At 45.5% G+C, this 22,302-nt stretch overlaps 1 protein-coding gene across 1 annotated transcript; it reads right to left on the minus strand.

The window, feature by feature from the left end:
• Positions 1 to 602: 602 nt before the first annotated feature.
• Positions 603 to 13,628, minus strand: CCNE1 (cyclin E1). Its single transcript, XM_037819886.1, has 12 exons — positions 13,466 to 13,628; positions 12,933 to 12,984; positions 12,737 to 12,824; positions 12,500 to 12,568; positions 7,469 to 7,614; positions 7,237 to 7,372; positions 3,153 to 3,299; positions 2,396 to 2,491; positions 2,035 to 2,169; positions 1,813 to 1,924; positions 1,563 to 1,720; positions 603 to 1,261 (listed from the first exon to the last, which is right to left on the minus strand). Exons 2-12 carry the CDS (start codon positions 12,953 to 12,955, stop codon positions 1,049 to 1,051), a joined length of 1,323 nt encoding a protein of 440 aa, XP_037675814.1. The 5' UTR covers positions 12,956 to 12,984; positions 13,466 to 13,628; the 3' UTR covers positions 603 to 1,048.
• Positions 13,629 to 22,302: the final 8,674 nt, after the last annotated feature.

A 22,302-nucleotide genomic window follows, 5' to 3' on the forward strand; every position in this document is an offset into this window, starting at 1 on the left:
ATGCAGTCTGGGTTGAACCCATGAGGCCTTAAAGTGGATAGTGACTTTTTCTGTTATCGAGGCACCTGGTGATTCCATCAGTGGTTATGGAACGTATTGAATACTGCCATCATGCCTTGGGCTACATACACTTTTACTTTGAACTTTCTCAAAGAGTATCATTTTAGGCCACTATGTTAACAAGTTCTCCAGATATTTATTCTTGAAGTTGAGATTTGGGTAAGGCAAAAAGGGTATTAAATAACACTAGTTAGACTCATTATGACTTTTAACCAGTCCTAGGAAAGAAACGATACCTAAGAATCCCCTCTGATGTGGAAATAACTTCACCACCACTGCCACAGCCAGTCAGTGAACCCCACCTGGGCAACTTGTGCAGGGCATTGTGGGAGGAATGCTAACTGAAGCCTCATTTCCAGCTGAGGGGGGCCCAGAGGCGACAGAAAGACTGCACTCAGTTCATTTCTAAGGTTTTTTTTTTAACATACTTGCTTGAAGACCTGAGTTTTAAGAAGCTTGAGGTCAAACGAGATCTTTGCTATAGGCATGCTGAAAGTTGACTTCTAACTTAAATGACCAGACATGGCTCATAAAACCAGCTGTCTCAAAGACAGTATTATCTTTATTAAAAAACAGATAGACATAGCAGCACTTACAAAACAATAGTTCATAAAAGGCGTTGACTGTTGTCAATTCAGAGTATGGAAAGGGCAGGCCCCCAGCACAGCTGGTTGTGGGCTCTGCATCACAACGCTCACAACTACCTGTTGCACTCAATAGGCCATAGCCCAGAACACCAGCAACAGTGGCACTCCTCAACTTCAAGCCTTTGTTATTTGTGTGAATAGTCAATCAAGTCAAGTATCACCTTCCTTAGCAGCATCTGGAGCACTCAGTGGTGTTCTGGAGGTGGCTGGTGTACTTGACCCATTTATTTAAAAAAAAATCTAAGCATTCAATAAAAAACACTTCTCCCTGTCCAATGCCATCCACAAAAACACTTCTGTTGCAGAAGAGACGTGCTCTTCCATTTAAATATTGGTAAAAACTAATGCATGCCTCCGCCACAGCGGACAGAAGAGGATTGGAACAGGCCTTCCTTTTGCACAAGTGTCTTTGGTGGAGAATGCTGGTGTGCACACACTGTCCCCTGCTCGCTGCTCTGCTTTTTACTGCTCTGGGGAGGAGTGAGGACCCCAGTGGGCAGAGGAGAAATCCGATTTTGTTCTGACAATATGGCTTGCTTTGCTTGGGCTTTGTCCTGTTGATAAGAATAAAAGGGAGAGATGTTAAAATGAGAAGATGGTATTTACTGGGCTTCACTTATGGTGTACTCTTTCTACAGAGGCAAATCAGGGAAAAAACAGCAAAGAACAATCTAAAATTTTCTGGTCTACATGATACTTAGAAGATATTGGTTAGAATTTTCCTTTTTCAAGGCATTAAAAGAACTGGAGTCTTTCAAGGATATCTGGAGCCAGCCTGAGGAGATGTGAAGAGGTTGTTTAGGTTTTATGAATTTGTCTGGGGAAATAAAGTCTGAAACAAGGAACAGTACTGACCAGCAAATCCAAGCTGTTTATATGGGTCTGTATGTTGTGTGCATCTTCAGCAGGGACTCCCCTGAAATGCTTGAGTTTTGAACTTCCTGTCTCTCTTATAACCATGGCAAATGGAACCATCCACTTGACACACTTCTCAATATCACACCACTGATATCCTGAAAAGAGAATACATTTTAGGCTCAATCTGGAGTTGACAATTGGTTTATAGTTTAACACACCTTGTGAACTCATTGGAAAGCCAACATACCTGAAACCTTTTGCATCAGTTCAGATGAAGAGAAATGATACAAGGCAGAAGCAGCAAGTACACCATAAGAAAATTCTAAGCAGCCAACATCCAGGACGCAGAGATCTAAAAGCTGTGGAAAAGAAGAGAACAATGAAATAGACAGCCAACACACATCCCTTCTAGAGTTACTCCATCTAGCTGCCAGGTAGGTAGCCTTACAGAGGTAATGGAGCCACTTACCTCTGCAATCTGTATGAAGATCTGCTGGGGATACTGTGGCAGTAGCACTTCATGTAAGTCATTTAGATATGCAACCTGCATGTATACATTCAGCCAGGACACAATTGTCAGGGGACTTAAGTGCCACTTAAGGGCCTAAAGGAGAACAGAGAAAAGAGGTCAATGGTTGAGAAACGAAGAAAAGGGACATTTCCACTTTTCCTGGGTGGACGCCCTCCCTCAGTCCTCTTAAGACGTTCATTGTGTCCGTGCCACAACGTGTCCAGCTGAAGAATTACCTAGCCAGATGTACTCACAGTTCCTGTGCAAAAGATATTATGTATGCATTTAAAAGTGCCTGAGAAATTAACTTGTAACCTACCTTCATAATGATTAATTCCATGTTAAGAATATCATCTCCTGTACAAGCCCCATCTGTAACATAAGCAAACTGGTGCAACTTTGGAGGATAGATTTCCTAAAAGGAAATAAAAAAAAGAAGATACCACTAGACAGAAGCCAATCTGTAATAGTTTATAATATGTATCCAAAATTATCTTAGCACCTTGGCATGGAAAGAAAGGGAAAACCCCATTGATGGGCTATAAGATCTACTCCAGTGGTTCAAAATAGGTTAAAATTGTGAAAGAAATGAAACACCCACCCCCACCAAAAAATGCAACAAAAATAATGAACTTTGTTTCCTTTACTCATTGAGGATATTTTTGAAATTTTCACTGTTTTGGACTCTCAGTCAGCAGGTTGAAAGTTGGGTCCATCACCCATCTATAATCACATCAAAATTTTAATCCTCTTAAATCAACCAACATTCAAATCATACCTATAGCCCAAATAGCAAGTTTGGAGTCCATATGCTAAATAATATCCCCAGGAAGATGCCCCAAGTTCAATTTTTGCTTAAAGAAACTACATTAACATAAGCATTCTATCTATATACGCACCACCCCTCTTTTCTTGATTACTGTCTGGCCTGTTTAGCATAGGTTTTAACTTCAAAAGGCCTCGGACTAGAAAACTTCAGATTATATATTATAGACAAATAGCCCACCCCTTGCCCTAATCTCAGTGAGCTCAAGAAACAGCACGTGGTATAAAACAAATATTTGAAAATTATTTACCTCAAGTTTGGCAGCAATAAATAAAGATGAAATCCCAATAAGCTGTAAAAGTGTTTTTACAACATTTTGTTGTGTTGCCATATACCGATCAAAGAAATCTTGTGCCAAGTAAAATGTCTCCCTGTGAAGTTTATAGACTTCACACACCTGAATAAAGAATTAGTACATTTTAGAACAGTTACTTGAGGTGGGGAAAAAAAAAACGCAAAAAAAACCAGACTTGTCATGAGTTTTGATGAAGGACAGTAAGGTCAAATCAAGAGAGACAAGTTTTGCTTTTCTGAAAGGATGGTTACATCTCATTTGTCCTCAAGAACACGCACACTAAGATACTGAAACACAGATATGAGGATTAAGTGTTCTGTGGTCTATCTAATAGTAAGAGCAAATACTCACAGAGCTGGAGACAACTTCACAGGCTGGTGAAAGCAGCATTTTCATGGATAAACAAATTGTATTCTCTGAAAGAATGCTCTGCCCTTTTTAAGTTTCAGTATGACTTGAGGAAAGAACTAGCATTATTTTTTCACAACTGGGCAATATTCATAAAAAAGTTTAAAAGCTGGCACACATTAAAGACTATAATATGTCCAGAATGCTGTAAATCACAAGCTTTTTAAAAAAAGCATTCAAATGTAGTGCATCCATGCAATGGAGTATTTATTATTCAGTGATAAAAAATTAGCTAACAAGTGGCGAGAAGACATGGAGGAACCTTAAACACACACTGCTCAGGGAAAGAAGCCAGTGTGACAAGGCTATACGCTGCATGATTCCGACTATATGATGTTCCGGAATAATCACAACTACAGTGACAGTAACAAGATCAGTGGTTGCCAGGGGCTTAGGCGGAGGGATGAATAGGCGGAGTTCAGGGTGCTTTCAGGGCAGCGAAACTTCTGTGTGATATTGTTGTGGTAGAGACCCTAATATAAACGATGGACTTGAGTTACTAATGTATCGAAATTGGTTCATCAGTTGTAACAAATATACCACACTAATGCAAGACGCTAATAAAAGAAGAAACTGTGTGTATGTGGTGGCAGGGGTTTATAGGGAACACTCTGTACTTTCTGCACAATTTTTCTGTAAACCGAAAAGTGCTCTAAAAAATAAAGTCTGTGGTAAAAAAGCATTAAACGGAAAGATCTTGAGACCCAGGTTCTAAGTTAGGCTCCAACCTTGGACAAACCCATTCATCTCAGATATCTCAAACTATAAAATTAGTACCGTACCTGCCTTGCCCATCTCTCAGGATGTCTGTAAGGATCTGATGAAATACTGTACATGATGAGGTTGAAAAGGACCCAGAAAATCTTAGGCCTCACCAAACATCTCATTGTGCATATGAATTTATAATAGGCACTGTCACACTAACACTGCCATTACTAACTAGGAGATCTTATATAAGTGCAATCCATGGGATTAGTAAATAGAAAAGAAACTGGAGAAATAATACATAGAACATGCACAAAAAATCCCATCAAATGCCAATGCCTATTTCTAAAGTCTAGGTTAAGCCATATTTAGCCTCAGTTTTTAGAAAGTAACACAACTACATCTTGATCAGAAGTGAAACTAGTACTTCTGTTCTTCAAGGGACAAACTCCCAGCCCTATTTTAGCTACTCCACAACTTGGCATGGGGGACAAACAGCACCTTATCACACACAGACCTTTCAGCTGGGCTAGGGGTTGAGAAACTTAACATTAGGCCAACAAACATGCCAGTGAACTGTGGATTCCACTAAAGACATAAAGGTTACCATTCTTTTCTACCCTCTCAATGACAACACATGACTTTTTTTTTTTTTTAACTGCCTTTAAGGAAAAAAAAAATTCCTTCGATGCATATTTGCATTATATAAAATAGAATCTGTCAGTCACAACATTGGAATAAGGATGTGCTGAAGCCGGCGAGATTAAAACACACCACACCTAATGCTTCAAGCAACTGAACTGTCCTGCAGAGTGTAGAAGGGCCACACGACCCAGGTGAGGCAGTGGTGGACGACTGCAAGGCTGCCAGAGAATTCAGGACAGAAAACACTGACAGGTTCAGGGACCAATGAAGATCAAAAGCAAATTAAGAATGATAAGAACAGCTATCTTTTCCTGCCTCCTATGTAAGCTGCACTTCATATATACTCTTTCCGATCCTCATAAACTCTGCAAAGAAAATATTATTAGAAAGCGCTAGAGATAAGGAAACCAGACTCAAAGTGAAATGATTTATCTGACCAGGGGCACAAAGATCTGAAGTGACAGATGGGGGATTCAATTCTAGGACTAGCGTAATTGGGGTACATATACCCCTGGAAATATAAACTTTTCAAAGAGTACACAGCAAAGTTTTTAGGAAATACTTAGATACTCAAATTCCAAAGATACTCTTTCGTAAAACGCACCTGCCTGCAATGCCCTTCTCCCACCTCTCCCTCACCCTGAGTCTTCCAGTGGTGTCCAGGTAGCCTTCTTATCTGAGGCACCCTAAGACACCCAGAGTCACAGTAAGAATGCAATACTGGTAACATTTTACTTTCTATGTTCACAATTATCTATCAAAATTTATAATAACTTATTTTGACCAGTTGTTACTATGATATGGTAATCAATGAAAGATTTAAAAAATAATTTTGTTAGAGTAAAATTCTGTGGGGAAAAAGGAATGAGTTTAAGAAATAGAGAAGAACAATGTAAGAATTCTGACTGTTAAAGATAAGCCTGTACAACATGGACTATGACTCCCGGGGAGGAATGTAGACCTGGCATCATGGGACGGAGAACATCTTCTTGACCAAAAGGGGGATGTGAAAGGAAATGAAATAAGCTTCAGTGGCAGAGAGATTCCAAAAGGAGCCGAGAGGTCACTCTGGTGGGCACTCTTACGCACAATTTAGACAACCCTTTTTAGGTTCTAAAGAATTGGGGTAGCTGGTGGTGGATACCTGAAACTATCAAACTACAACCCAGAACCCATGAATCTCGAAGACAGTTGTATAAAAATGTAGCTTATGAGGGGTGACAATGGGATTGGGAAAGCCATAAGGACCACACTCCACTTTGTCTATTTTATGGATGGATGAGTAGAAAAATAGGAGAAGGAAACAAACAAACAAACAGACAAAGGTACCCAGTGTTCTTTTTTACTTCAATTGCTCTTTTGCACTTTAATTATTATTTTTGTTATTTTTGTGTGTGTGCTAATGAAGGTGTCAGGGATTGATTTAGGTGATGAATGTACAACTATGTAATGGTACTGTGAACAATCAAATGTACGATTTGTTTTGTATGACTGCGTGGTATATGGATATATCTCAATAAAACGAAGATTAAAAAAAAAAAGTTAAATAAATAAATAAATAAATAAATAAATAGATACACATGTAATTCACTTGCCAAAGAACAAAACTACATCCAAGGTGACCTGAAAGCTCTTAAGAGAGAGTTGATGCACAGGAAAATCAATCATGAAAGCTCATGGCCATTTACAACAACACAGTCACACACACGCACAAGGTTTACAGTAAACACACTGAAATGGTTGAGTGTGAAGGCTGGCAAGGGAATAGGAGTGGGAAATAAATAAATAAGTGAAACGAGTGTGATTAACTTAGCCATCTACTCCTGAGGTTAAATTTTTTAAAAATAAGCTTATGACAGTTTAAAAATAAAGCCTATGAAAAAGATTGCCAATTAAAAAAAAAAAAAAAGATAAGCCTGTAAATATATTTTTAAAAATTTATGATAGTGGTATCAGCTAATATTTGCATCCCATCAGAAAAATTTAAAAGTAACTTAATTTACAAAGATGAAATATCATTATTTACAATATACTGGAAATGACAACCTTGGCAACTACTTAAACTTTGAGAAAAACATTAGGTGTTAATTTAAAAATATCTAAGGGACGGAGATTTGGGAAATTATTTTAAGGACACAGACAAAAAAGCCAAAGACCACTAAAGTACAGCCCATGGCTGTAAAGATAAAGAATAAGTCAATGGAATCAAACACACAAAGAGATCATAAAAATGGAGAAGACTGTAGAAATGCTGCCAGTTAATGGGAAGATTCAAGCTCACCTCCATTAACCAATCCAGAAGAATAGCTCGCATTTTAGGCTGCAGAAGAGGGTGCCGCTGCATAAAGTGCTTATCTCTCAAGTATGTCTTTTCCTTGTTCAACATGATTTTCCAAACCTCCTCTCTATTTGCCCAGCTACACAAAGTAAACAGATGTCAGTATGCATCCATATTAACCAGAAATGAGGACATGGAGTAAACGGGGAAGGCATGTGGCAGAGCAAACACTCACTTCAGTACTGGCAGTGGTGAGGCTCTAGATGGTGCAAAACCCTTAGGTTCACGCATAGAATTTGGGTATACCGGTTCATCCTCTTCTTTGTCAGGTGTGGGAATCAGGGAGCAGGGGTTTTCACAGGCCATATTATTGTCCCAAGTCTGTAAAAGAAAAGCATATTTTTAAATGTTCACTGTAGAATGTAGACCTGGCATCGTGGGACGGAGAACATCTTCTTGACCAAAAGGGGGATGTGAAAGGAAATGAAATAAGCTTCAGTGGCAGAGATTCCAAAAGGAGCCGAGAGGTCACTCTGGTGGGCACTCTTATGCACACTTTAGACAACCCTTTTTAGGTTCTAAAGAATTGGGGTAGCTGGTGGTGGATACCTGAAACTATCAAACTACAACCCAGAACCCATGAATCTCGAAGACAGTTGTATAAAAATGTAGCTTATGAGGGGTGACAATGGGATTGGGAAAGCCATAAGGACCACACTCCACTTTGTCTAGTTTATGGATGGATGAGTAGAAAAATAGGGGAAGGAAACAGACAAAGGTACCCAGTGTTCTTTTTTACTTCAATTGCTCTTTTTCACTCTAATTATTATTATTGTTATTTTTGTGTGTGTGCTAATGAAGGTGTCAGGGATTGATTTGGGTGATGAATGTACCACTATGTAATAGTACTGTAAACAATCGAAAGTACGATTTGTTTTGTATGACTGCGTGGTATGTGAATATATCTCAATAAAATGAAGATAAAAAAAATAAAAATAAAAATAAAAATAAAAATAAATGTTCACTGTAAACCAGCTATTTTTTTTTACATTCACCAATTTGCAGATCAGCCAATATTTCAAAAATTGCCTTTACAACGGAGATGAATCTTCAGGTCTAAATATTCTGACCTAAATTAAGATGGAAATGGCATGGATGAGGGAAAGCCATGGGAAGGACTCCAAGCTTTCATTTCACTTTGGTTATTAGCTTACAAGTCTATACGGTAAATATCTAGGAAAACTACAAAGTCAGTGGCATTTTATCTCTGTATGATCACTCTCATACGAGGTGCCTGAGCAGCAAAATGGACAGGAAGAGTAAGATGAGATGCAAATGCCTTTACATTTTTTTTTTTAATTCATTTTCAGTTCAGTAAGACATTGGGCAGGACTTCTGAAGTGTTTATAAAAAAGATACATTGTGGGATTATTTGGTCACAATTCAAACATTTGTTTTTTTTTAACAATTACAACTAATCTGCTAAAATTCCTTAAAAGTGGAAGACAGAATTTCCAATAAAAACGTTTATGTAAGCACTCCACATTCAAAAGTCTAAGAGAGAAAAATGTAGATTGCCATCTTTATTAAGATCCCCCAGTTTTAAAACAAAAAACCCATCAAATGTGACATCTTCCTTTAGCTGCAGGACTAACCAGATATATTATACAACGGGGATCTTTTGTTTACATAATTCAAAACAAAACAAAAAGAATATCTGCCTAGTTAAAACCCAATCAAGCAATGAGGATAGGTTATACAAGGAGTCTAGGGAGATAGAGCTTACACATTTAAAAACAAAACAAAAACTAAACCATCATAGGGGCATGTAGAGCACCAATTTATTTTTTACAAAATGAGAAATCAAAGAAATGACTTTGGTGCAAACTGGAATTTTTGTCCAACTTCCACCCTTATTAGTTTCTGTGGCAAAATTCTGAAGACTGAATCCTGCCCCCAGAGTAAGAGTCAAGTATCTGATAAATGAATGAACTATCATCATTAAAAACCAAACGAATAAAATTTTAAAGTTTCCAGATACTTAATTTTATTCAATAGTAGGAAAAGACTACGGTCAATTCGCCATTTAGAAAATTCTCTTTAAAGCTACTCGGATCTCCCACTTGAAACAGAAGTCTATGTTTGATTTTTTAAAATTAAAACCTAGTGAATATGCTGAAGACGGGGCAGGCAACAATCCTGCCAGCATGGAAGCCACATGGAGGTCTGAGACGCTTGGCATTTTTTAAGCAATAAGACCATTAATGCTGGCTATAGAACAAAATGGACAACTGAGGTATCATGGGACAAAAATGAACTTGGAAACTTGGGCTCTAGGTGCTACCTGGAAGATAAGGAACACAGTGGCCATCACTGCATACAGCCACCTTCAGAGGAACCTGGAACATTTTAGTCTACTGAGAAGAACAAAGCAGGATAAAACTCTTCTCCACCCAATGTGCAAAGAATTGGGCATGCAAATTATCCACCACAGTTCTTGCCAACAGCTATGCGAGAAAGGCAACCTCTTCTTCCAGTTCCAATATCATGTGCCGGTTGCATTTCCCTGACTCAAAAGTGTCACGTTACAACTACTCTAGGTTAGTTTTGCTCTTCATTCAAGAATGGATTCTAGTCTTGAAGACAGAAGCTGGGTGCCACCCTCCACAGCCAAATGGTTGGCACAGCTAGGAGCAGGCCTTTAGAGATAAACTGGTAGCAGTTCCCAACCTGCAGTTCAGATAAATTACACGAACCACAGACAGACAAATGGTTCCCAAAGTTGGCCTTTTTAGGAACCAGTGGTTGAAGGAGAACGATGAAGTCTAAGTTCTTTAACTTGAATGTATACCAACTTTCAAAGGGAACGAGAGCAGCCTTTCTTTAGGAAGCAATGGAGAAACAGTAAGAGACCAATGGTAACTATTCCTAACCACCTCTGACTCCTTATGCCACTTTTAATTAAGGACAGAACTGCCTTATGCAAAATTATTTTCTGAAAAGTAAGAGAAAATCTAGGATTCTGTTCCAATTAAAAAAAATTTGAGTCTCATGCAAAAAACTAAAGAAAATGGATCTGTCAAATGGACTTTAGATAAAAGGTACTCAATGAAGCAGGTACACTGAGCACGATGCTCCAAGTAACTCCAGGTTGTCGTACTGGGCTGACCTGCATGTGTGATGCTAAAACGACTCCAGAGAAAAATTCTGTGTGACTAGTAGGGAAAAAGGTTCTATCATACTGCCAAATTCCAGCTTCATGAACCTATACAGAGAAACAAAGACACTGTGCCAAAAAGAAGGATGATTTTCAGGCTATCTGTTCTACAAATGCACAGAAACCTGTTCTCTTTAGTCTCCGGGCAAGTATGAAAATGCCTTCTTGTGGGAAATGGCATGGCTATTCTTGTATCACAGCTATCAGCTCTGGACTGGAGAGAGCCACAGCCCCATCTTAGAACCCGTAGGACCTGCTCAGATTATCCTTGAAAGGAGAAACTACTCTAAAACTCCAAGAAGTCAATATGGATGGCTTTGCTTTATCTTCAGTTGGAAATTTCTTTGTAATTCAAGTCACTCCTGGAAAATAACCAATCTTGAATTTCACAAAGCAGAAATTTATTTTATAACACCCATAAAATCAACTTGCCTGATTGGGCCTTTTTTTTTTAGACAAGGGAAAGAAAACGGGGTATGGTGCCCATTTCCTTTCCTAAAGTGAAGTATTTCTTCTACCAGAGAAAGAAACCATGTCTTGTTCAATATTCAGTGTATTCTCTCCAGAAATCCTTAATGCTAGGCTCTTATATGCAGTGGTCAACTACTACTGTAGAAACTGTGGCCCACAGGCTTTGAGGCCCTTCATTCTTCCAGATCAGGCCACTAGGGCCGTTGTGCCCGTTCCTAGCCCAGCTGGGACCACTGCCCTCGGCTTGAGGACTATTCCTGCACAGCTTTTATCTGTGACAGGCTCAGAAGGCCTTACCAGCTAATTTGAAGATAGGTTGCTTCCCCTACTTGAGCCACAACTACAGCCCCCACCCATTTCTGGAGGTAGAGAGATAATACAAGCTTTTTCTGCAAAGACCTTGTGGTATTATAATGACAGCATACTCCATGCAGTACATTTAGTGGAACTCCTTAAAGGAGGGGCAAGAAAAATGGACTAGTCAATGAAAAATGTATTGAGACACACAGAATGTTCCACTAATACTCTCACTAAGGCCAGGTTGAGCCCTGGACAGCAGTGATCACTGTAGGTAATTGCTGGATGGGCTGGAAGAAGTTCCAGGGCCAGGAAGGGGGAAAAACTCTAAACTAGACCTGGGGGGTGGGGGGAGAGGGGGAAGCCAGCAAAAAAATGTCCTAAAGCACCGTTACAGATAGAATCATGTCCCCTACAAAGACATATTCAAGTCCTAATCCCCAGTCCTGTGGATGTGAACCTGTTTATAAACAGAATCTTTTAGGATGTTATCATTTAAGGGAGGTCAAACTGAATCAGGGTGGGCCTTAATCCAATATGACTGGAGTATCTGTAAGCAGAGGAAATCTGGATATAGGAGACTGAAGGAGACAGGACCATGTGGGAGAGACAGAGATTGAGTTATGGATTGCCAGCAAACCACCACCAGAACACTAGACTGCAGAAAAAGCACGATCCTGCCAACAACTGGATTTGGGGTTTTTAACTTCCAAAAATGAGAGACATTAAATTCCTGTTATTAAAACCAACCATTCTGTGGTATTTTCTTACAGCACTCCTGATGAACTACAAGCACACCAGGACAACAAAGTAAGTGTAGGAGGGGGAGATGTCATTGTTTCCCACACACAAGCCCCCATCATCACAGTTATCTCAAGAGCTTTGTGTCTAGAACCCTCACCCCAGTTCACCAGCCTTTAGAGACAAGTTTGGAGGCCCAGCTCTGCCCCTGGCTTGCATATGACTCTGGGTTACTTTTTCCCTCTGCCTGGGCCTCAGTTTCTTGATGGATAAAAGTAGAGGATTATCTGATCTCCATTTTGGTTCTTCCAGACATCTACGCATATTTGTAAGCTCAGAGGGTGCCAATCAGGAGTGCAAGACTTTCCTGGAATCCCCAGGCTGGCAGAGGTCAGTGTCCACTGACAGGCACAGGGTTCAGCCATATGGACTGTGGCTGCAGTTAGAGAAAAGGCCTTCAGCCGGTAGCAAGGGAATATAAGACCCTATCTGACCCCCAAAAGAGTGGGAGATCCTCCACCCAGCAGCGAGGATACATACCTGAATGCCACACTGGCTTCCCACAGTCCTGTGGATCTTGGCAAGTTCTTCATCTGGATCCTGCAAAAACTAACATAAAACAATCCAAAGACAGAACACACAGAGAGAAAAGAAAAAGAAAAGTTGCTAAGGCACCTCCCAACTAACCCCCTTTCTATAAATATGTGGGCAGAGGGAAGTCTGGTACCCAGGTAAGATGGGAAGGGGGCCTCCCCCACCTGTATCCTTTGTACTCACAACGGCCACATTTGCCTTCCTTTTCCTGGAACGAACAGAGAAATCGGTGCCACCTTCTTCTTTCATGGTGCTCCGATCCTTCGCATCCCTGCAAAGCCAGGTGGCACCGAGGGAGGAGTGAGCGCTCCCCAAATCCAGTCCACCCCTCCCCCACCGAGGCGCCCCTCCCCTCCCCCGCAGCGGGCGGACCGCGTACCTCTCCTTTCTCTCCCTCGGCATGGCGCACTGCGCGGGCTCCGACCTCAGGCCTGGGGGGCACCAATCGGGCAGCGGGGTGAGGGCGGCTGCCGGGGGCGATCCAGGGCCCGTCTCGCCCGCCCAGGGCACCCCTCCCCCTCCCGCGCAGGCGGCGGCGGGAGCCTCCCGGGCCGGTCGGGAAAATGGCCGATGGGCCCGGGGTGGCCTGTCACCCGCGGCGCCGCCAGCGGCCGGCGATCCCGGGTCCGAACCCGGGCTGGGGGGCTCTGACGCCCCCTCGAAACCTCCCGCCGGCCCATCGCCTCCCTCGGGGCCTGGGCTGTCTCAGTCTCCCCTCAACACCTACCCCCTACACCCCTGTCTCCGAGCCCCACTGCCGGGGGACCCCGAGCTGACGCCTCCGGGGACCCAGAGAGCCAGCCTCGGCCCCACCCCCAGCCCCAGCCCGGCCCGGCCCGACTCGAACCGGCCGGGTACTCCAGGAGTCCTCGCCCGCTGCCCCGATCCCGGCAGCCGCGCCGGAGCCCTTACCCGAAGCCGTCTCCAAGGCAGGCAGACCGGCACGAGCCGAGACAGGGGGCGGGCCGCGAGCGGGAAGCCGACGGCCAGCCGAGCGCGCGGCGGTGGCGGGATGCGCGCCTCCCCCTACTCCGCGCTGGCTGCCGAGGCGGCTGCTCCTGCGCCCGGCTTCGAGCGGGACATTTAAAACACCCTGCGCGCGGAACCGGCCGGGGCCCGCCCTCGCGCCCTCCCGCCACCTCCGCCCCGCCCAGCCCGGGCTCCGCGCCCCTCAGCGGCCGCCCGACGGGACGGGCCCGCCCAGCCGCCGCCCTCAGGACCGCCCTCGCCGCAGCGCAGGCCGGCTCAGGCGCGCGGGGCCGCGGGGGCGTGGCCGGGGGCGGGGCCTCGTGACAGGGCCTGCGCGCCGGAGGGCCGATACGCGGACGTCCGGGCGGGGCCGCGGCCGGGGGCGGGGTTTGTGCGGCCGGGGGCGGGGCCAGGCCGGAGCTGCGGAGCCCGCGCGGGGCCGAACGCGGGAGAGCCGGCCGGCGCGCGCGGGGTAGGGGCGGGGCCTGACGGTGGAGCCCGCGCCCAACGGGCGGCCGGAGACTGCTGGCGCGAGCGCGGCCGAGGGGCGGGCCCCTGGCGGCGGGGGCGGGGCCGCGCGGCGCCTTTGCGGGAAAAAGCCGCGTGGCTGGCGCGGAGGGGATGTAAACACCGAGGGTCGTTAGGCTTCAGGTTCTGGGTTCGGGCCAGGCCGGGCCGGGCGTCAAGGAGGGCGGGTGCCTGAGGGAGCCTGCCCCGCAGGGCCCGCCGCGCGCGCGCATGGGCCTTCCTCGCACGCCCTCTCCGCCCCAGAGACGCAGGGTTCGGGACCTGGGTCTGGGGCGGGGACGGGCCCAAGGTCGCTGGGCCTGGAACTGGAGCTTCCGGCCTCCAGGCCTGGGACCCCCCCGCCCTGGGAACCAACTGTTGGTTCTGGCCGCAGGTGGCGCGCTCATCCATCCATCCATCTGTCCTTGCGTCCATTCATTCAACCAATATTTGAGCGTCTCCCGGGTGCCGTTTGCACGTGTGTCCCTCCCCCACCAACACCTGCGGGAGCGTGACAAGGCCCTTCTGATGCCGGGAGTCCCAGGCTGCCCTCCCTTGCTTAAAACCTTTCAGTTGTTTCCCATCAACCTTAGGACCAAATCCATACTCTCCCCTGGCCTACATGAGATGGCCCTCGCCCCCTTCTCAGACCTCCTCTTCAGCCCTCTCCCCTTCGTAGCTCCCCTGGCCACCCTCTGTTCTCCATCACCTCGGGGCCTGGGGGCCTGGTGTTCCCTAGTCTGGCTTACTTGGGCTTCTCATCCTTCCTGGAGCCCTTCAAGGTTGTGACAGTTTAGTATTCCTCTCCCCAGGTGTTCCTCGCCCTCTCATTGCCCTGCTGCAGTTCCTTCAATAACAGTAACAGCATAAACAGCATTTCTGAAATGGCAGCTTTGGGCTAAGACCTTCAAAGCATGATCTCAGCTATAAACTTCACAATAACCCTATGATGTTAGAAATTGTCCTGTTTCACAGAAGTCAGCTTTCTATTTCCTAGGGTCATTATGAGGACTAAGTGAGAAAATGCATATAAATCACTTAGTAGAGTGCCTGACACATAGTAAAAAAATGAGAGTTTTCATGACAATGATACCCAAGACAGTTTTCCTTAGTGACTGTAGCAATTTACCCTCCAATCAGCAAAGGATCAGTGCTCAGATGCATTATATCCTAACTGACGTATTCACCAACAGTAGAGTGGATAAATAAATTTTGGTATATTCATTCAATAGAATAGTACACAGCAATAAAAAGAACAAACCACTGGAACATGCAATGCTGTGGGTAAATATCACAGACAAAATGTTGAGCACAAGAAGACAAAAGAGCACTACTGTGTGTTTCCATTTATTTGAAGTTTAAGAAAAGGCAAAATTAATCCATGGTAATAGTGATCAGGACAGTAGTTACCTCTCGGGTGGGGGTAGGGTATTACTGGGAGGGGGCCAAGGGAGCCTTCTGGGTACAGACATGTTTTGTATCTTGATCTATTACTTGTACCTAAGTAACAATTCATTGAACTATATACTTCTGACGTGCACTGTACTGAATGTAAGGGGGAAAATTATTTTTCAAAAGAGTATTTCAAAACAAAGTAAAACAAAGACATAATCCCTGCCTATTTGGGGCTTCCAGTCTGGGAGTTGCAATATGGAGTGATAACGTGAAGGACAGGAACACCCCAGGGACTACGACTTCTCATGGAGAGGGTCTTCCAGTGCCAAGTAGGCTGCATGGAGGCAGCAGCAACTAAGCCAGGAGGATGGATGAGTTTAGTAGTGGCAGAAGGAAAGACAAACATCTGAGGCAGAGGAAACAGCCTGCACAAAGGAGGCCTGGAGACTTCAGAGGTTACTGAGGGCTGCTTATCTGGTGCAGCTCAGCTTTGGCTATTTGGGTTCATTTAAATCTGTGCCTGCATCAGGTCCAGAGTTTCCAAGCATTGGCTCAGCCTTGGGGAAGGCTGTGGATTGCATCAGAGGGGGTGAGCTAGCTGTTGTACAGCACTGGCAGCACCTCCCCTACTCCATGAGACCTTGGGAAATTTCCTTAACCTCTCTGTGCTTCAGTTGCCTTCTCCTTACCTGTAAAATGAGTCTAGTCATTTGCTGTGAGGAGTAAATACGTTCAGACCTGTAATGTACTTGGGATAGTCTCTAGCATATACATATATATATAGTAAATGCTTGGTATGTGTTATTATTCATAGAGAAATTTGAGGATGTTTGCTTACCATCATAAATGGTTCAGGCCCTGATGATGGTGGAGGGCTAAGAACAGGAGCCAGGATGCAAGGGTTTAGGAGAAGTCAGCCCATGGGGGCTGCAAGGAGGAAGTCCTTCCCAGGTAGGACTCTTTAACCTCAGGCCCCCAACCTTCAAGGGCTCAGGAAATGGCCTGCTGACAGTGCTCGCCAATTGATGGGCTTCCGTGCATTTTCCCTGGCACCTGCACATACTTACCAGCTCCTCAAAGGCAACCTAGCAGAACAGTCAGGAGTGCTGCTGCTGGGGAGGGTGGATCAGGGGAAGTGTGGGCTGTGGCTGGGAGTGAAGCTGAAGCTTTGCTGTTGGGCAGAGCTGAATGACTGTAACTGCCTGGGTGAGCCAAAGGAGGTGGGTCTGGTAAAGCTACACTTGGGAATACTAGAAAAGCAAGGCCAAACTGGCTGCACAGTGGGAGTTGTGGGGCCGGGGCCAGGAGGGATGGGCAGGACCAGGCTGTCAACCAGAGAGGCGGCCAGAATGGCTGCGACCCAGCACCAGGGAACCAGAGTGTGGGAAAGCCCGGGAGGCTTGGCTCCTGTCCTCCCTCAGCACTGAAAATCTGTCTGTACAGGCCCACCAGGCCAAAAGGAGTCAAGGGCCCAAATCCACACTTCCTGAGGCATGGTTACTGCTAGGATAGAGTTCACACTGCTGTGTGTGTACCCGAGGCAGGGTTTGTCTACCCATTGGCAAACCAGTTGGTGGGCCCAGCCCTGGCTGAACCACTGCTCACCCTGGGAAGCAAGTCCAGGGAATACTTCTTTAGACGGTATTAATTCAATTAAGAAGACCAAATTAAGAAGACCCAATAGAAATTAAAATGGCCTTAAAGTTACTATATGATCAATTAAGAAGACCCAATAGAAATTAAAATGGCGATCAATTAAGAAGACCCAATAGAAATTAAAATGGCCTTAAAGTTACTATATGATAGAACAACGCTGGCAGCGCTGACATTTACGGATTCTGTGCTAAGCTCAGGGATGTAAGGGACAGAGACTAATCTGAAGACACCGCAAGGAGCAGGGATGTGACAAAGCCACGGTGGAGGTGATGGACATGCAGCAACAAGCTAAGGCCTCAGCACGGGCTAAGACAGGAAGTGCTTTGTTCTGCATCTGCCCACCATATTCCCAGCTCGAATTTAAATCTCTTCACTGTGGGTTCCCTAAGAATAGGCACACCTGAAAGTGAGCGTACAGACTTGGAGAGCAAAGGCACTGGAGTCTTCCTTCCGGTTAGCGACCCACCCACATTTTTCCTGCAGCACCTTCTGCGCATTGATTCGTGGGAGGATGGGAAGGCTGGCCAATCAGAACACCACATTCTCCTGGCCATGTGATTGGCTAAGGGGTAGGCACATGAACCAAGCTGCGCCAATGAAAATGCTCTCGCTTTGCTAAACTGGCATGGTGGGTCTGGATCCCCAAGGCCCTGTTGCCTCCGGGAATGAGCGTCTTTCCCCGCAGGAAGCCCTTTCCGGGAGCTTAAGTTTACCCAGAGGTGGCAGGGAGGCAGGACTTTGAGCCGTTGAATCCCCGGATCCAATCATGTCAGAGGCCAGATTACTAGGGACTTTCTGGAGACAATGAGTTACGTTCATGCATTTCTTTAGCCATTGAGTGCTGAGTTTCTCCTAACTTGCAAGAGGGTAATGCGAGGTCAAAGAGGGTGATGAACCATCAGACTTTGTCCAACTGGGCGCGGGGGGGGGGGGGCGATTGTGCCCACCACTGAGCCTCCCAGTGTTCCCCCAGACCCATGTAGACCTGTTCCCCAGACACCTGGTTCTGGGATGCCAGCTCGGCTGGGGAGGGGCCCAGAGAGTCCTTGTCTCAATTCCCGATTCCCTTGGCAGCACCCATCAGTCACTTGCTTACATCATTCACGTGGCAATCTACTTATTAATCAGCCTGGAAGCTCCAAGAGCCCCCTGTTCACCTGCCTTGAGACAAGTGCTAGTGCTTGGCCCTGCCCACTTGGAGCTCTCAGGATACCTTACCTGCCTTAGGGGCAAATTAGACACTAATGAGCAGGACTCACCCCAAACAGAAGGGGGCAGATGTTGCCAATTGTCGCTGGTGGTCCACGCAGTATGGGCAAAAATTTGAATTCCTGTACACATGAGGGCTACCAACTCCTTGAGCAATGGGATGATTTGGCCAAGGGGGACTCACAACTGCGCAGAGCAACGGTGGGCAGCTGCCGTCTTTGGATGGGGCAGCTTCACCCTACGACTTGACTCTCTTGGGTGTTGGCCTGGTCTCTGTAGTTGACTGACTTAGGACCCCGCCTAGGAATTCAGAGCTCACCCAGAGCCTGCAGGTGGGGTGCCAGATGAGGGAGGGTCAGGATTAAGTAAACAGGATAGGAGGCAGACTGGGGGCATCCCAGGCCTAGAGGCCTTAGTGCTCCCCGGAGCCCAGCACACTTTTGCGGAATAAGTAAACAAATGGATGCATGGTCTGGAGAGCAAAGGTGAGGGGTACAGAAAGCCTTTTCTGGACAACGACAGGAAGCTAAGGAGATACTGATGCCCCCAGAGGCTGGAACAGTAGGAGCCTCCAGGCTCAAGGCCAGGGCTTCCCCAACTCCCACCCCCACACTTTCTCTTCTCCTTAAGGGTTTCCCACTTCATTCCATTTGTTTGAAAACAAAAACCTACTATCCCTACCCTAAACAGAAAGCCAGCATCACTGGCCACAGAGAAGGGAAGCGTAAAACTGTTTATAACTCAGACATAATGTGAGGTAGAGACTGCTGTTTGCCTAAGGCAGAGCCTGAGGCCTGATCTCTTTCTAAGAAAAGGAGAGAAGCAAATGTAAGAGGTGTTAAAGGCATCTCACCTTCAAGCTGAGATGCTTTCCTTGATTAAGGAGAACATTTGAAAGAAAATTGAAAAGGAAATGACTCTCACTGTGCAATGTGGTATTATTTAAAATTAATATATACAGTTGCACTCAGTCTAAGGAAAGGGACAAAGAATGGGCAGGGTGTAGGAAAGTCAGAAAAGGGACAGCTCCCTCTGAAATAAGGGCATTCTGGAGAGCTTCCTGTAGGAGGAGACCCTGGAGCTGGCTCGTGTGCTGGTGGATGCTCATGGTTCCTTTTCCAGAGCTGCAGCAAAGTGCCCTGAGAAGCCAGAGCTGGGGGATGTTGGTCCTGGTTCTGGTTGTTGCTGTCTCAGATTGTGACCTTGAAGAAGTCATTTAACCTCCCAGAGTCTGGGCTTTGTCCTCAGGCCAAGAGGAGGATAAAGAGAGCGGTTGTGGGGCTGAGGGACCATGCCTTGTGGGAGAGCATATGGTAGGCTTAGTGTACATTGTCTGGGGGCAGAGGATGGCTGTAATTTTAGGGTCTCTCCCCGGGCTCCACCAAGGACTCCCCTAGGTTCTCTCTCATCAATTTTTGGTGGTGGTGGTGGGGGATTCATTCTAGCATTTGGAGACAGTTGATCAAGTTCCCTGTTTTCAAATTCTTCATAATGCTGGGTAATAGAGAGGAATTAGTTATCATGCTGTTTTACTGGGGTCACGCTCTGCCTTGCACACAGCTGATGCCCATTAAATGTCCACTGAATGAATGCCGGGATGAATTCTGTTCTGAGGCGTGAAGACTGAACCAGACATTGTCCTGTCCTCAAGATGCTCACCCCAATACAGGAGATAAGTGGTCCATGGGCCATCATAAGATAGCAAGAGAAATGCTAAGCCAGGAAGTCCAAGCAGGCTAGGGAAGCACCTAGCACCAGGGGTCCCTGATCAAGCTCCTGATCGTAGGAGAGGAGAGGGCAGGAAGTGGAGCCACCAAAAATGTCCTCGTGAAGATCACCAATGCCTTCCATCTTGCCAAATCCAAAAGACATTTTCCAGGCTTCATTGCACTGCTGTTTCCAGAGCGTTGGACATGGCAGCCCACTCCCCTCTCCTTGAGAACACCCTCTGCTCTTGGTTTTGGTGACACTACCCTCTCCTGGTTTTCTTTCCCCCACCTGGTCCCTCCTCCTACTTCCTTTTCTCCTCTTCCTGTAATGAAATGATAAGGTTCTCCAGAACTTCTCTTGAAGCCTAATTTTCCATGTCCTCCCTCCTCACTTGATCTTACTGTCTCCAGCCCGTCCCTCTGCTCTGCCCAGCTGACATCTCTACTTGGCTGTCCCCCAGGCAGCTCACATAGAATATGGCCAAAGGTGAACTCTTGATTTCTCCACCTGTCCCCACCTGCATCTCCACACCTGTTCTCTGTAAACAGCACCACCGCTCACTCAGTCAAGCCCCAACCTGTATTCAGCCTCAACTTGTCCTTTTCCTCCCCTTCCAAATTGCAAGCTTCAGCAACCGCAGTGGCTCATTGCCCCCCAAATATTTCCATCTGTCGACTTCTCTCTGTCTCCACTGCCTTTTTACTAGACCAGGCCACCACCTCCTGCCTGGGCGAATGCAGTGTCTCCTAACGGGTGCCCCACCTTCCGGGCCACGTCCCCACTAAAATGCCTTTGTCGCATACAACTAGAGCCATCCTTTCAAAAGTAAATCCCATCAAATCTGCCCCTTCTTAAAACCATTGGGCAGCTCCTTGCTGCTTGCAGAATGACATCAACTTGCTTATCGTGGAGGGCAAGGCTGTGCCGGAGAGGGCTTCTGCTGCTGCCAGCCTCGTCCTGCCTGTCCTGCCTCTGCCTCGCAGGCTCATGCCCTTTCTCCAACATGCCCAGCCCAGCATTTGGCTTCTCTGGTGTGTTTGTGCTTGTGCTTCCACTTCTCCTGCCCACTCTTCCTGCAGCTGTCTCAGGGACTGGCCGCTCAGCTGCAACGCGCCCGAGGCCACGCATGGCACCTTTGGAATGAGGTTGTCTCCATCTCAGGACTGGGATTTTCTCTCTCATCTCTCACCAATTTTCTCTCAGCCACCTGTTGTGTGTGTTTTAAATTCAATTATAAAATTTTTCAAACATGCAAAAAAGTGAAGGGATTATAGTACGGTGAGCCCTCATACTTATCATGCAGATTTAGTAATTGCGGTTTGGTCATACTTGCTTCATCAAGCCTATGGCTATTTTTTCTTTGTTGTAGTAATTTAAAACAAATTCCAGCATTTGGTCATCTCACTTTTATATTCAAGCACACATTTCTAAAAAGTGTGGACATTTTCTTACATAAACACAGTGCCAATAACACACCTGGCAAAATAATTAATAATAATTGATATCATTTAATACCCAAGTAAAATCAAATTTTTCAGTTGTCTCAAATGTCTTTCATAAATTTTTATTTATTTTTATTGTGGTGAGAAATATATATATATATCATAAAACTTGCTGTTTTAACCACTTCTAAGTCTACAATTCAGTGTCATTAATTACATGTACAATGATCTGCTACCATCAACATCGTCCATTACCAAAACTTTTTTCATCACCCAAAACAGAAATTCTGCACCCATTAAACTGTAATCTCCTATTCCCCCCTCCCCCCAGTCCCTGATGACCTCTAATCTACTTTCTGTTTCCATGAATTTGCATATTCTGGTTATTTCCTGTAAGTGGGGTCATGCAGTACCTGTCCTTTTGTGTCTGGCTTCTTTCACTTAGCATGATTGTTTCAGGGTTCATCCATGTTGTCGCATGTATGAGAACAGCATTCCTTGTTATGGGTGAGTAATACTCCTTTGTATGGACACACCATGCTTTGTTTATCCCTTCATTGGTCCATGGATGCTTGGGTTATTCCGATGTGTATACGGACTGTTGGTTTGAATCTCAGTCCACTGAGTATCCACACATGGTGTTTGGTGATTGCGGCCTTTTGTCTTCTTTGCTCTAGAGCCACCGCCTGTTTTCCATACCATTTACTTGTTGCAGAAACCGGTCTCCTGTAGGAATCATTTCACATTCTGGATTTGCTTGTTGCTTTTTTTCATGGAGTCATTTAACTTGTTCCTGTCTCCCTGTATTTCCTATAGATGGAAACTTGCTCGAGAAGCTTGATTCGACTCGTGTCTGTAGGT

Source organism: Choloepus didactylus, chromosome 27 (genome assembly GCF_015220235.1).
Source record: "Choloepus didactylus isolate mChoDid1 chromosome 27, mChoDid1.pri, whole genome shotgun sequence".
NCBI lineage: Eukaryota > Metazoa > Chordata > Mammalia > Pilosa > Megalonychidae > Choloepus > Choloepus didactylus.

Excerpts from the sequence above, each read along its gene's own strand:
- CCNE1 (XM_037819886.1), bottom strand. The coding sequence starts at position 12,955 with ATGCCGAGGGAGAGAAAGGAGAG. Across the intron at positions 7,373-7,468 it reads TCACCACTGCCAGTACTGAA|CTGGGCAAATAGAGAGGAGG; the intron begins GTGAGTGTTTGC and ends TACTTTGTGTAG. Across the intron at positions 2,170-2,395 it reads TGGAATTAATCATTATGAAG|GCCCTTAAGTGGCACTTAAG; the intron begins GTAGGTTACAAG and ends GTTCTCCTTTAG.